We start from the raw sequence: 14879 nt of genomic DNA on the forward strand, positions 1-14879 counted from the left end.
CTGATCATCCATCTTCCTCTTGATTATATTCAAGGTTTTTGATTTGGTAAAATCAAAGAAACTCCAAATTTTTAAGTAATCTCTAGATTTTTTTTCCAGAGCTGTATATGCAAAAAATAAAAATAAATAGGAAACCAGAAAATACCTGTAAACACTGATTTTTTTTTCTGCCAACCCTAAACACAAAACATTTTTAGTTCACTTACATTACTCTTAATGTTATTTTTAGTTCTGTTGATAAAAGAAAAACCTCTGTGTTTATAGCAGAGCATGAGATCATTTGTTTTCCTGTAGCCAGGGAACAGTTTTAGTACACTGTGTTAGCGCTGCAGAGCTTTATTAGGATTGGTCTGACACTGTGTTTATCATTACCAGAACGATTCATCAGCCATTCATCATCCATCATTCTGTACTGCTGAGTATCAAACTACACATGATCAAGAGTGAAGTAAGGCCCTTTAATCTTTAAGATATCAAAAGGTCAGGATCAAACTAATGTTCTTATAAGTACATTATAAAAAGGTGGAATCATACTGCACATTTTACATTCACTTTTAGGTCCACTAAAACTGTACTGAGAGAATTTATATGGCTTAATGAATTTATTTTTACAGAATTTAATACTCCAACTTTACAGACTTTTTTGTTTCTGTAAATGTAAGACTTTCAGTTGTAGTTAGAAGTTTACAGGCCCTCACTCTAACAATAAATATGATTTTTTTTTATCTGTAATTTTTCTTTAATGCTTTCTGGAATCAAGAAACAATAAAGATGTATCCATAAAGCACAAGCAATATTTTCTAAAAAGTTTGTTCTTTGACCAGAGACTTCTGGTAGTCATCCACATGCTTCAAGCAAAATATAGGCTGAAATATGGACTCATTACTTAAAAATTAACACCATTCCAGATCTTAATATAAGCCTGTTTTATTCATTCCACCACTTCTGAGGCAGTCCTGCTTTTTCAATATTTCAATTACTGTGTGAAGTGTAGCAGTTAAATTAGCAGCAGAACAACCCCAGAGCATGATGCTCCCACCACCATGCTTAACAGTTTGGTACAGTGTTCTTGAGATTAAATACCTCACATTTACACATCAAAACAGCTGACTATAAACTGGACTATAGTATTCAGAAGTCTTTTTCTTTCTCCATGTGGTTCAGCAGTAATCTTTAGTAAGCATTGTTAGTGAGTACTGTCAATCAAACCCTTTTAATGTGACTCAAAGAAGCTCTATCTTTATCACAGTCAGCAGTCAGTGCTGAAACACTGCTTATGACATCAACATGTATGGGCGGAGCTAAACTGCATGCCCATACTACAATTAACTACTTTAACCTGTATACATTAAAATCCAATACACTATTACATTAACTCTTTAAACCCTAAAAACATGCTCAAAGGTATAAATTGATTAATATTAGTTTTATAGGCCCTAAAGTAGAACCCTGTGAGACGGCAGATAATATAAGAAACAGTAGACATATGCTTTGTTGTTGTTTCATCATAAGAATTAATAACAGAATCACAAATTCAGTTTTTCGTACATTCTATTGTAATGTTATGTAATATTATCAGAATTCAAAACTCAGCAGTTGTAATGAGATCACTCACGTCTCCATAAAAGAGGTTAATTAAAATAATGCAATTTATTGATGTGCTGACATTGAACAATATTTCCACCCACACAGCCGATACCCAGAGCGTGAGAGACGTGGCAGAGTACAACAACACCAAATATCCAAAAAGCAAACAAGTTAGAGCAGAAATCCATACAGCTGTAAAAGAGACTGAGATCAATCATTAAAGACCACGTCCATCTTCACTAACCTCATATAGAACATTTGTAGTCGTATGAAATCACATCTTCATCCTGAGTCACCTGTAATAATTATAAACTCTGTTATTTATTTATTTTTTTTTAATAATTTTATTTCAAATTTTTCCCATTTTCTCCCCAATTTACACGGCCAATTACCCAACACACCCACTAGGACTCCCCCTGTCACTAGTGTCACCCTAGTGTCACTAGTGTCACCCTCCACAACACACCAGGAGGGTGAAGACTAACACATGCTTCCTCCGATACATGCCAGCCACCGCTTCTTTTCGAGCTTTTTCATTACCGAGCAGCCAGCGCGCTTGGAGGAAAGCACAGCAGCTCGGCTCTGGTACATCAGCTCACAGACGCCCTGTGCTGCAGACATCACCGTAGGAGTGATGTGGGGAGAGAGCGCCATCTACCCACCCAGAGGGAGCAGGGCCAATTTTGCTATATGACAATTTTGCAATGTTCTATATGAGGTTATTGAAGATGGACGTGGTCTTTAATGATTTAATGGCCAATTTTGCTCCCTCTAACGCCGGCAGCTTGATGGCAAAGCTGCATGAGCTGGGGTTAGAACCGGCGACCTCCTGCTCATAGTGGCAGCGCTTTAGACCGCTGGACCACTCGGCGCCACCAAACTCTGTTATTTTAATAGGATTCCTCTGGCTATTAAGAACTATTATATTATTCTATTATTATTGTTATTATTAATTCTATTATATTGTTGTGTTACAGGAACGTTTGAGAAATAACTTTAAGAGGTTTTATATTAATACACTCTTAATATATAGTTCTAGTTCTTGGACATTGAATCCCACGTTTAGTACAGTAAATTTCAAATATAATCATTTAAAGAAACGTTCATTTAAAAGTTCTGAAAGACATGAAAAGGTTCTTTAGTGAGATTTTGATTGAATTCCTTTTTTTTCACTCCTTAAACCCGTACACATGCTCAAAGATCTTCACCTTCAAACCACATTAATTAATGTCAGTTTTATAGGCCCTAAAAAAAACCCTGTGAGACGGCAGACAATATGAGAAACAGTTGTATACAAATACTTCATTATTGTTTCTTCATTAGAATTTATAACAGAATCTGAAATCTAGGGTTTAAGAAGTAAATTCCCTGATTATTAAAAAAACAAAAAAACAAACAAAGAAGATGCGTATTGGATGTGTTTACACTAGTATTTTTAATGCGGTTTGGCCTAATCCTGATTCTCAAAACTAAATTAAGTAACCAGGTGTAAACAGGCTTCTACTTCCCATCTTCACCATTCTAAAAAAACCTCAGTCTGCAAATTTGCCAACAAACCGTTCCAAATGAATCTTCTTACATCTGATGAATTATGGTAGCATAATTAAAATTCCAAACAGAAAAATATTCCCATTGAGTTTAAGCAGTCAGTCACTGGAAGCTGAGTTAAATCTGCTCTAAAATGCACCATTTCTCCATTCACACACACAAACACACTGTACTGCACACTCTCAAAAGAATTGCTTCATTTAGTGCAAAAAAATAAGCAAGGCATCCCCTCAGGCTGGCACCCTCAGCCTCTGTGTCGCCCCACAGCTTCACCAGGTTCCGGTTCTCTACAGAGTCCGGGGTACTGCGAGAGATCCTGGCTGAAGCTGAGAATCCATCCCATAAACCGACCAATATCCACCCCTCGCCTGTGGTCCATCATACAGGGCAGTAGTAGACTGGTTACTTATGCCTGGTTCTGACCAGTTCCGGGTCCATGAGAGGTCCGGCCTCGTTCTCTCGTCCATCTTCACTCCACTATCTCGGTCTGATTACTGCAGGAGCTTCGGTAGTTCAACCTTCGAGGGAAAAAAATGGAAAACAGTTCAGGTTAAAAACACAAACTTGAACAACATTATTTTTTATATTCAAACTTAAATACAGATACATATAGTTGAAGCAAAATAAGACTGCTGTCATACAGCTCTGGAAAAAATGAGACCACTTCAGTTTCTGAATCAGTTTCTCTGATTTTGCTATTTATAGGTAGTTGTTTGAGTAAAATGAACATTGTGGTTTTATTCTATAAACTACAGACAACATTTCTCCCAAATTCCAAATAGGAATAATGTAATTTGAAGCATTTATTTGCAGAAAACAAGAAATGGCTGAAAAAAAGATGCAGAGCTTTATGAAGAAGAAAAGAAGTTCATATTCATAAAGTTTTAAAAGTTCAGAAATCAACATTTGGTGGAACAACCCTGGTTTTTAATCACAGTTTTTATGCGTTTTTGCATGTTCTCCTCCACCGGTCTTACACAGTTTTGGATACATTTATGCCACTCCTGGTAAAAAAAATCAAGCAGTTCAGCTTAGTTTGATGGCTTGTGATCATCCATCTTCCTCTTGATTATATTCCAGAGGTTTCCAATTTGGTAAAATCAAATAAACTCATAATTTCTAAGTGGTCTCTTATTTTTTCCCCAGAGCTATATGGACACAACAAAAAATTAACAGAATGACAAATGTTATGACTGAACATAAAAAAAATGTACCACTGTTTTTTTAAGTACACTATTATGAATTACATGTTCTTCATATTTAGATTTGAATACCCAATCTAAACTTGTGTCAGTTCAGGCTGAGATTTTTTGAATCTCCTCTGAAGAATGGCAACAACTATGTTGAACAATCTTTGTTTTTAGATCATTTGAGAGTTGTTTTGATGAGCCCATGATGCCACTCTTCAGAGGAGATTCAAATAGGAGAACAATTTGCAATTGGCCACCTTAAATACCTTTTCTCATGATTGGATACACCTGGCTATGAAGTTCAAAGCTCAATGAGGTTACCAAACCAATTTTGTGCTTCAGTAAGTCAGTAAAAAGTAGTTAGGAGTATTCAAATCAATAAAATGATAAGGGTGCCCATACTTTTGCACCGGTCAAATTTTGGTTTAATGCATATTGCACATTTTCTGTTAGTACAATAAACCTCATTTTAATCCTGAAATATTACTGTGCCCATCAGTTATTAGATATATCAAACTGAAATGGCTGTTGCAAACACCCAAATATTTAGAACTAAAAATGATTAAGATTAATAAGGGTGCCCAAACTTTTTCATATGACTGTATGTTGGTTAAAATTGTGTGAAAACAATGTTTAAATCTGCTTCACTGTGATTATTGTTAAGAGCATCTAGCACAGCCCTTTAAACACTATTAATAAGCACCGGTGTTCTGAGGACTTGTGCTACCTTTATCAAGCTTAGCAACCCTAGTGTAAATTTAAACGTAAAAATACCAGAAAAAAACACCATATTTAAAAAAAATGCACTCAGTAAAATCTTGGTACGATATTTGGAAAGACTAAATTGATATAACAGGGTACAGTTAAGGGAATAAAGAGGGATTTTTAAAACCTATTTTTGTATTTTCCTTTATTTTTTATTACTTTTATTATTATTAACTGTCATTAATACAATAGAACACTGTTGAGAAAATGGGTGTCTAAATTTGTTTGTAGTCTTGCAGGACCCAAATCTGAATTAAAAAGATCAGGTATGTCGAGTCTACACACAAAAATTAGCTCTAAAACATGAATGTGAATAAACAAACAAAACTAGCATTAGCATTAGCTAGCATGGCAGTATCATGTTCCTATAGCTATAATAATTTGTTAACCAAAATAACATTCTTAAAGTAAAGTTTATTCCAACAAAAACAAAAAAAAGTTATTGAGGCTTCTAATGAAGCAAAAAAAGTAATAAAATACCTAAATGTATATGATCTTATGCTAGCATGCACTGTTAGCATGCTCTATTAGCTTATTAGCTTAGCTGATTTTACACAATCATGTTTTTTCTAATAGCAAGCAAATGAGTCACTCTACTGTAAATACTAAGGAATGTATAAATGAATAAATACATTTAGTAGCTGTAAACATTATCTCGTGCTAGAATGAGTTGCATGTTAGTGTCAATAAAGTGCCTGAAAATATTCCTTAAAATATTATTAACATATTCTTAACTTATGCATACACTGCTGGTCAAAAGTAAAAAAAAAAACTATTTTTTTCATCTAGTAGCAGTGCTGTATGACCAAGACAAGCTGCTTTTATTATTTTATTATCTTAGCAATTACTTTATTACTGCTTATCACTTATCTCCAGCTTCCATGAGTTTTTTGAAGGTGTAGAAAATAGTACTCACTGCTCTTTGCCTTTATTTGTAATTTCCTGAAAGAATTGTCTGTGTTTTTCTAGGCATTATGATGAAAGTGTGAATGCGCTGTATGTTGTATAAATGCTGCAGTATTGATTACAGTAACACAATCTGTTCCAGCACTGATTTACAACAGATGAAGGCTTTGTAAAACATTTTTTTATAATCAATTTCCAAAGCTCAGTTTATTTCCATTGCTACGTATTACCTATAAGCTGTTAACCAATTAATAGGAAGCTTCAAAATTTTGCACAATTTTGTACTTTTTCAGGGATATTGATCTAAATAGCTTACATGGCAAAAATAAACAGAAAAAAATGGGGGTGTTCTAAAACTTTTGACTTGTATTGAATTTTCACATTTTTAATGTGTCGTTTTAATATTTTTAACTAGTTTAACTGGTTTTAATGAAAAAAGAATGATGAAATGGAAATATAACTTCTTGCCTTTTTTAGCTTTTTAGGGTTGGCACCTCTTATGGAGGCCAGAAGTTGGTCTCGTGAGTTTAGGCTTCCGCCTCGGCCTCCAGTTCTGTCCTCGACCTTTCTCTGAGACACAGGGGTCAGGGAGTTCTTCAGAAAGTCACCGTCCAGAATTGGCGGCGGTGGTGGTGGCAAGCCTCCAGGTGGTGGAGGTGGGGGTGGAGGACCACCATGTCCCTTCTTGGGGATCAACTTGGGAGACGGAACAGGAGAGGGGGTGGGAGAGGGTTTTGGTGAACTCCTCGGAGAGGTTTTGCTGAAGCCGATCTTCGGGACTTCGAGTGAGTCCTTCTTGTCGCCGTTGCCCTGGGCCTGGGCTTGCTTCTGCTCCTGCAGTCGTCTCTGCCGCTGCCGGTCCATGTTGCGACTGAGGATGTTGGTCATGGTCATGCGTGGTCCGGCCAGCTCAAAGTGGTATCCCAGCTTTAGGAGGGTCGTGTTTTCCTTTAATATCTTTGTCATCTCCATCTCCGACTTGCCTCCGCAGATGTGTCGCTGGTTGTGAAAGCGGAGTTCGGTGAGGGTGGAATTGTACTGAAGGGCCTGGACCAGTGCCATGATCCCTTTGCTGGTGAGAAGGTTTGAATCCAGGTTGACGCTGGTGAGGGTCTTGTTGTTGCGTAAGGTGCCAGCGATGGCATAAGCTACGTGGTCGTCTGCTCGGCAGTTGGCGAGGGCAAAACTCTTGATGTGAGTGTTGTTATTCAGGGCTTCAGCAAACTGAATGAGGGTTTTGACTTTGATGACCTCAGAGTTGTTGACATTGACTTCAGCCATGGTGGGATCGTTGCGGCGGACTCGTTCCAGATCTTCAGCAAACATACTGGTGGACTCCTCTTCCTCCTCCTCCTCTTTGCTCTTTGTTTTGGTGTTATTTTCCGACTGACAGTTTTCAATCGTTTTCTCTTTGCCAGACTCGTGGATGTCGTTGTGAATCACAGTTTGCTCTTTGTCGGCAGAGCTTTTCTTTTCGGCAAACTTTGTCTTTAGCTCCTCTTTACCTTTAGGTAGATCTTTATCCTTCTGTTCCTTCTCTTTCTCTTTCTCTTTGTCTTCTCTGTCTGTAATTTTAGGCTCCTTCTTCACTCCACTTTTCACCATCTCTTTGGACTTCTCTACTTCCAGTTGTTTTTCTACCTTCTCCTCTTTCTCTTTGTCCTCTGTCTTCCTTTGTCGTTCTTCTCCGTTCGTCTTGCTCTCTTCAACCTGATTCTTTTTCTCCTCCATCTTCGAGATAAGTCCCTTCATCCTGACCTCCTCTCTTTTCTTGGCTTCCTCTCGTCTCTCACGTTCCTTCTTTTCCTCCTGATCTTGCTTCTCTCGTATCCTGGAGATCATCTCCCGCGTCTTGCTGTCTGTCGACTCCCTCTTCCGACTGTCATCTCTTCTGTCCTTCTCTTTGGGCTCTTCCTTTTTCTCCTGAAGTTTGGAGATCAGCTCTTTTGTCTTGCTGCTGCTACTTTCTCTTGTCTCTCGTCGTTCTCTGAGTTTGCTGTCATCGTTTTGCACTTTCTCTTTCATGTCACCTTTCTTCGCACTTTCTTCCTCTCGTTTGAATTGTCCTGCTCGGATGCTTCTGGGTTCTTCTACGGTTCTTGAGTTCCTGTCCTCCATTTTCTTATCTTGCTTAGCTGGGAAAGAACTGGGTGTGGAGATGCTGGTTTGCCTCTGAAGCCCTCCATCCCTGGAGTCTGATGGGGGAGCATTCTTCTCCTGGCTTAGACCCATTTTTCTCAGATACTCTTGCTTCCGACTTTCCCTTCGAGTCTCACCCTAGAAAGGGAGATAGGGTGTTGTTAAGACAGTCCAGACTTTTGAACACTTTTATAACAATGCTTAAAAATTTCATATTGGACCCATATTCTCCCAAATAATATGTCCATGGGGTTCTGTATGGATAACCCAACTGGGAACAAGAAAGTTTTGATCATGGGTTCCGTATTAGGCCCACATATGGCTGTCAGTAATGTCTGCATTAGAGTCAGCGATGGGACAAGTAAGGGTTAAACATGGGCCCCATCTGGGTTGTGCACTGCACATGGGGCCTGGATGGGACTCAAGTTTTATTTTTAAACACCCAGCAGGAAAACCTCATTCTACTGGTTTACTTAATGTGTCAGTTGTCAAACAACTGATAACACAAGCTTTTGATTTTATTTTGGTTAAAAGAAAACCTGCAGTCACACCAATCCTTTCCAGATAAGACTTAACACCCCTGCTCAATGCTTATTTTAAATCTAGATTACAGAAGTACCTACAGAACTTGAATTTGGATTAGGAACTCTGGGCCTGGTGTAAGTAATAGACCTTACAATAGTCCATCTCCACATTTATATATGTATTTTAATAGGAACCTTCTGAGTGTTTCATACTGGAGCCAAAAACATATATCCCACCACAGCTTATGTAGATTAAGTTCAGATACAGTTCCATGTACCATTTATTACTCTGTGAAACTATAACGGTAAATCTTCTGGACAGTCAGCGTTTGGCAATTCATGCTTACATCATGCAAGTTCAGTCATCTATTTGGGAGACGTGAATCTACACAGCGGCCGAGTGCTGGAGTGTTTGATTTGTGAACCTCGGTTTGTTTTGCTGTGGAAAGCCTCCAGCCCTGGCAGACGTAACCTTAAAAGGCAGTGAGCAAAGGAGCGATCAACCACGGAATCCCATCAGGCCTGACCTTCAGAAGCACCAGAGAATACAGCTCTTCTGAAGGATAAGAGGCAAGGCTTGCCTCATCATTCTAAATGTCATAAAATCACCTGCTATACCATCAACGTGACCAAAAGTTACAGTTATCACCATTATGGTACCATACCGTGCACCTGCCGAATCTGCCAAAGCTGCCAAACCTGCAACTCCCAAGCTTTTGAAGGAGGTGCTGTCATTTCAGACACCTTTTAGAGATTTGATACTAGAATGGCTAACAGTTTGGATGAACCGAAAATACATTAGCCAAATGGAGAAACCTTTGGCCAAAAGCCAGATATCGAATATGGAACACAACTTTAACAAAGTGCAATTTAAATTGACGAATATTTGGTGCAACCTCAGGGTAAAACGAAAGATTACTGACGTATTTTGGGAGCATTTTCAGATGATACTCCTCCATTAAAGTTTACTTTAACAACTCCACACCCAGCCCATATCGTTTAGAGCAGTTGCAGGTATGGAATGCATCCATATACAGTAGCATTTTAGTACTGTACCTCGGTGGACTGGTTCCTCTGCAGGCGCATCTTGGACTCAAGCTGCTCGTCCCGGTTGTTGGAGCTGGACTCCTTCTTGTTAGGTCCACTCTGCTTCTGATCTGCATGGTCCACAACGATCATTTCGCTGGGGTCGGGGTCAGGCACCGTGGACACCTCCTTCTGCAGCTCCTCCATCTCTTCGGGCGACAGGTTTGACAGCAGGTTGTCAAGGTCCGGGTCCTCGCTGACCTGGCGCCCGGTCCGGGTCAACCCCCTCACCTTTCTTCTGGACATGACTAAAAAACTCTCACCAATACTCACCAACCCACAATCAATAAATCTGTTTATATACCGTGTGTATATAAACTGTATATAGGTTTACGACCACAGATCCCTCTTAGCCCAGGTCTAGTCCCATACAGCCACGGTGATACATTTAAGAGGAGCAGCCGAGTCCGATCAGAGGCGCTGTCCCGGAGGCTCTCCTCACGGCTCTGCTCGGGTCGGGTCTGCTTGGACATTCCTTGAAATCCATTGCGACTGCATGCCCATATTTAGCCGATGGTGCTCGCTCCTTTAAAGGCAGTAGGGAGGGCTACGGTTTATAAAACTCTGAAGTATCCAGGAGACTCACTTCCTATTAGTGATAATAAAGTGGGGTTGTATTTCTCATGCGGCACTGAAATGAGAGTCTGTCGTTAAAGTAAACAAGAACTTGCTGATTTTGGCGTTCCTTCCACGTCCCCACATTCTGGAGAATTTCTGACCATTTCAGAACATTTTTACAGCAATAAGCAAAAAAAAAAACAGCAAAAAAACAATGAACAGAACAGAGATGTTTTGCAGCATCTTCAGCTGGAAGGTTTTTTTTACGAGAGTCTGTTAAAGAAATCTGTGAAACTTTGCCTATAAATCTACTTATAGCCGCCGACCAAGGCTGTGTTTCCTTACTCGTACTTCTCGATCTGAGCGCAGCCTTTGATACAATAGATCATACTATCCTTTTAGAAAGACTAGAGAACATGGTCGGTGTAACCGGAACTGCCTTAGCATGGTTTAAATCGTACTTAACCGATCGCTATCAGTTTGTGAGGATAAATGATATGTCTTCCAGTTATACCAAGGTAAGATATGGAATTCCACAAGGCTCTATATTAGGACCGTTATTATTTACATTATATATGCTCCCACTGGGCAAAGTTATTAGAAAACACAATGTGAATTTTCATTGTTATGCGGATGACACGCAGCTCTTCATATCAGCCAAACCTGACGACAGAGTGAGATTAAAGAAAATCGAGGATTGTGTAGAAGATGTAAAATCATGGATGTCGCACAACTTCCTCCTATTAAATAGTGATAAAACAGAAGTTCTCCTATTAGGCCCCAAAGCTGCTAGAAATAAATTATCAGACTTAATGCTAAATCTGGCTGACTTCTCAGCCACCCCTGGTTCAGCAGCTAAAAACCTTGGAGTTATCATAGATTCAGATCTAGCATTCGATAAACACATATCTAATGTTACTAGAACAGCTTTTCTACACCTCCGTAACATCGCCAAGCTAAGAAATGCCCTATCACTGCATGACGCAGAAAAATTAGTACATGCCTTTATTACCTCAAGGCTAGATTATTGTAATGCGCTACTGTCTGGATGTTCCGGCAGTAACTTAAATAAACTTCAGCTAGTTCAAAATGCTGCAGCCAGGGTCCTTACTAAAACTAGAAAATTTGAGCATATTAGTCCAGTCCTATCAGCACTGCATTGGCTTCCAGTCAAATTCCGCATAGACTATAAAATTCTCCTGTTAACGTGTAAAGCCCTACACGGGCTCGCTCCTGAGTATTTACAAGACCTCATCTCCTGTTATGAACCACCGCGATTACTCAGATCACAGGGTGCTGGTTTATTAGTAGTGCCTAAAATTCAGAGGAGCTCTGCAGGAGGAAGAGCTTTCTCTTATAAAGCGCCTCAACTCTGGAATAATCTCCCCGAATATGTTCGGGACTCAGACACAGTCTCAATCTTTAAGTCTAGACTGAAAACTTACTTGTTTAGTTTAGCTTTTGGTAATTAATGTTTTTCCCTTTAGATAAGGCTGCAGATTCAGGGATTCATGGACAGAGGAATTTGTGGTAAACTGAGATGCTGGTGCTGTTGTTCTCCCACTGCACACGGTCACTCAGGTTTGTGGACGGTGGAGTGGGTGGATGCTGGTGTTTCAGGGTGCCTCCATGTCTATGTTACCTTCTGGCTCTCTGCCTTTAGTTAGGCTGTTTTATTCAGTTCTGCCGGAGTCATTTGCCACACTCTGATAATGTTTTAATATTCTCAGTTTTGCATAAATCCAGTCAAAACTAATTCCATCTCTCTGCCTTCCTCCGAGTTACTGACTGCCCACCTGTCTGACCCGATACCGATGTTGGACCCTCAGGCTCTCGCGTCTCCTGTCCGGCCAGACTGATGGAAGTTTCTGAAGTCAGCTCTTCTCCACCACCACCACAGATCAGCTGCTCATCGTCCATCTTATTCTCCACTACTGATTACATCCAAGCCATTAGTGGCGCTATTACACTCCTGAGTACATAAAACCTATATAGATGTATAAAAGACTTTTTAAATTTCTATTTAAAAGCCGTTTGACCAGTGGTAGGATGGTCCCCCCTTTAATGTGAGTCTTGGTCCTCCCAAGGTTTCTTCCTCCTCCTGCAGCTCTGAGGGAGTTTTTCCTTGCCTCCGCGCTCACTGGGGGTTCTGTATTCTGTATTTTCTATGTGTAATGTTTTGCCTGATTCTTTGTCCTGTAATCATGTTTCTGTAAAGCTGCTTTGTGCCAACACCTGTTGTAAAAAGCGCTATACAAATAAATTTGATTTGATTTGATATAAAAGATTTTCTATATGCTATTGTTTTAAGTTGAGCAGAGTATAACAAATTTGAAGGGCATATAGAGTACATGCTTTGACACCCATTTCTTCTTCTCTGAAAAATTTCTTGTATTATCTAGGGTTTCTGATGATCTTTTTATGTTGGATTTTCTATGGATACATTTTTCAAATTACTTATTCTGCAAAACAAATTTTGCACCCAAAGAGAACAGTAGGATTGCAATGCTATTTGAAAGAAAGATATCAAGAACAACAATGATTATGAATTTAGACTGATACAGGCAATATTAATTGAGTTACACATGTAAAAGTAGTGTATATGCATAATGCAACATGCCTCAGGTCTCTCAGCATTAGTTAGAGTTGTAGAAGTTCCTAATGGAGTCATAATGTCACAAAGTCATTGACATCTGTACACCTGTAGATTTCTCCACAGAGATGTAAAAGCTTTATTGTCAATTATTAGTAAAGCTTGATTGCAGTTGTTGCCGCCAAGAGTGGCAAACAATTTTTCACATATTGGTGTGGATAGTTTTTTTCTTGAATAAATAAAATTATAATTTAAATATAAATATTTACTCAAGTTATCTATGTCTGATAATAAAGTTTATTTGATAATTGGACAAAAAAAGCAAACACAAAAAATCAGTAGGGGGGCAAAAACTTTTTCATGCCACTGCAAGTGTCTATCGTTAAAGCAAACAAGGACACTGATTTTGGGGTTCCTGTCACATCCCCACATTCTGGTAAAGCTTAGAATGTTTCTAAACATTTTTACAGCAATAAGTAAAACATAAATCTACAGAACTGAGTTTTGCAGCATCTTAAGCTGGAAATACTGAAAATCTTTATTTTACAAAGCTCTGTTGAGGAATTTTAGAAGACTTGGCAACCCTACATTGACCTTGAAAATACCAAGCAATAATTTAATGAATTCTGCATTCCTAATAAATCAATGTGTTACTGTTTTATCATATGAAAGTGGACAATATTTTATCGTATTATGGTCAATTTTATATCGTAATAAAAAAATACACAATACACTTGTTTTTTGAATGTTGTGGATATCATCAGTGCTTAAAGTAACAGTCTGTAGGTTTTTGGTGAGAATATGCTTTAAAGAACTCTGACCAACTGCATGTTACAGTATAGAAAGCGAAATTAATTAACCAAGTTTAATGAATATAAATCACTGCACCTGGTATGGGAGAGGATTTTAATAGTTGTTTTTGTAGAATCTTCCACATCTTTTCCCTGCCTGTCTAAATATTGCATTACTCATTGTGATGTTTTTATACTTAATTATTTAGTTAGTTTGTTATTCTTTTGAGTTGATATCTGTTTGCAAACTCAAACTCACTTTTGACATTTTGACTTTTATTGTACGATACATTATTACAAATCTAAGAGAATTTGTGAGATTTTGTTCGAATCCTGGTCATGCAGCTTGCCAGAGCCCTTAAAGAGCACAACTGGCCTTGCTCTCTCAGGGTGGACGTCTGTGAGCTGATGTATCAGAATCGAGTTGCTGCGTTTTCCTCCGAGCATTAGCGCTGTGATGCTACTCTGCAATGCTACACCAGGAGCAGTTCAAAAAGAGGTGGTGGCTGACTTTACATGTATCGGAGGAGGCATGTGCTATTCTTCACCCTCCTTGTATCGTGGCTTTCAGCTTAGTCGCAGCTGAATGGGTGTGATGATTGGCCTAGCTAAACTGGGAATGAAATGGAAGGAAAGAAATAAAAAAGAAAAAAAATATTTAAATAAGTACTTAAACTATATTCAAATCTTTCCTTTTTTTAATTTACACACTGCATCTGAGGTCTAACACATTCTGTACATTCTGAAATGTATTCCCTTATATTCTAAAACATCTGATTCAAACAAATATCATTACAATATTAATAATAAACAAAACAACAATGACAAAACAGAGTTACAAGTACAAGACCAACTTTTTATTGTAAAAAGTGAGTTATGCAGTTTAGTACTTCCATATCAGTCCGTTACATTAGAACTCTGTTATACCAGGTGTAACTTTACTCTAGTAAAGTTGTGCTTCAGTCAGTGTGTGAGTTAGTTATGATTTTTTAATGTAAAAATCCTTTTCCTTCATACATATACAGTTTTAGTTTACACTTCACATTCCAAAGGGAATAAAATAACAATAAATTAACATGTTTCACATTAAGCACTCTTTACATTATAGCACAGAATATTTGCAGTAAAGTATTTAGTCATTTCAAAAACACACAAACCAACACAACCCTGGTCGCTGGGGGAATACTGGAGC

At 38.5% G+C, this 14879-nt stretch overlaps 1 protein-coding gene across 1 annotated transcript; it reads right to left on the reverse strand.

Moving 5' to 3' along the window:
• Nucleotides 1-1631: 1631 nt before the first annotated feature.
• Nucleotides 1632-10210, reverse strand: lmod1b (leiomodin 1b (smooth muscle)). Its single transcript, XM_007248413.4, has 3 exons — nucleotides 9716-10210; nucleotides 6465-8273; nucleotides 1632-3653 (listed from the first exon to the last, which is right to left on the reverse strand). The coding sequence occupies exons 1-3, from the start codon at nucleotides 9989-9991 to the stop codon at nucleotides 3627-3629; spliced, it is 2112 nt and encodes a 703-aa protein (XP_007248475.3). The 5' UTR covers nucleotides 9992-10210; the 3' UTR covers nucleotides 1632-3626.
• Nucleotides 10211-14879: the final 4669 nt, after the last annotated feature.

Source organism: Astyanax mexicanus, chromosome 24 (assembly GCF_023375975.1).
Source record: "Astyanax mexicanus isolate ESR-SI-001 chromosome 24, AstMex3_surface, whole genome shotgun sequence".
Lineage (NCBI taxonomy): Eukaryota > Metazoa > Chordata > Actinopteri > Characiformes > Acestrorhamphidae > Astyanax > Astyanax mexicanus.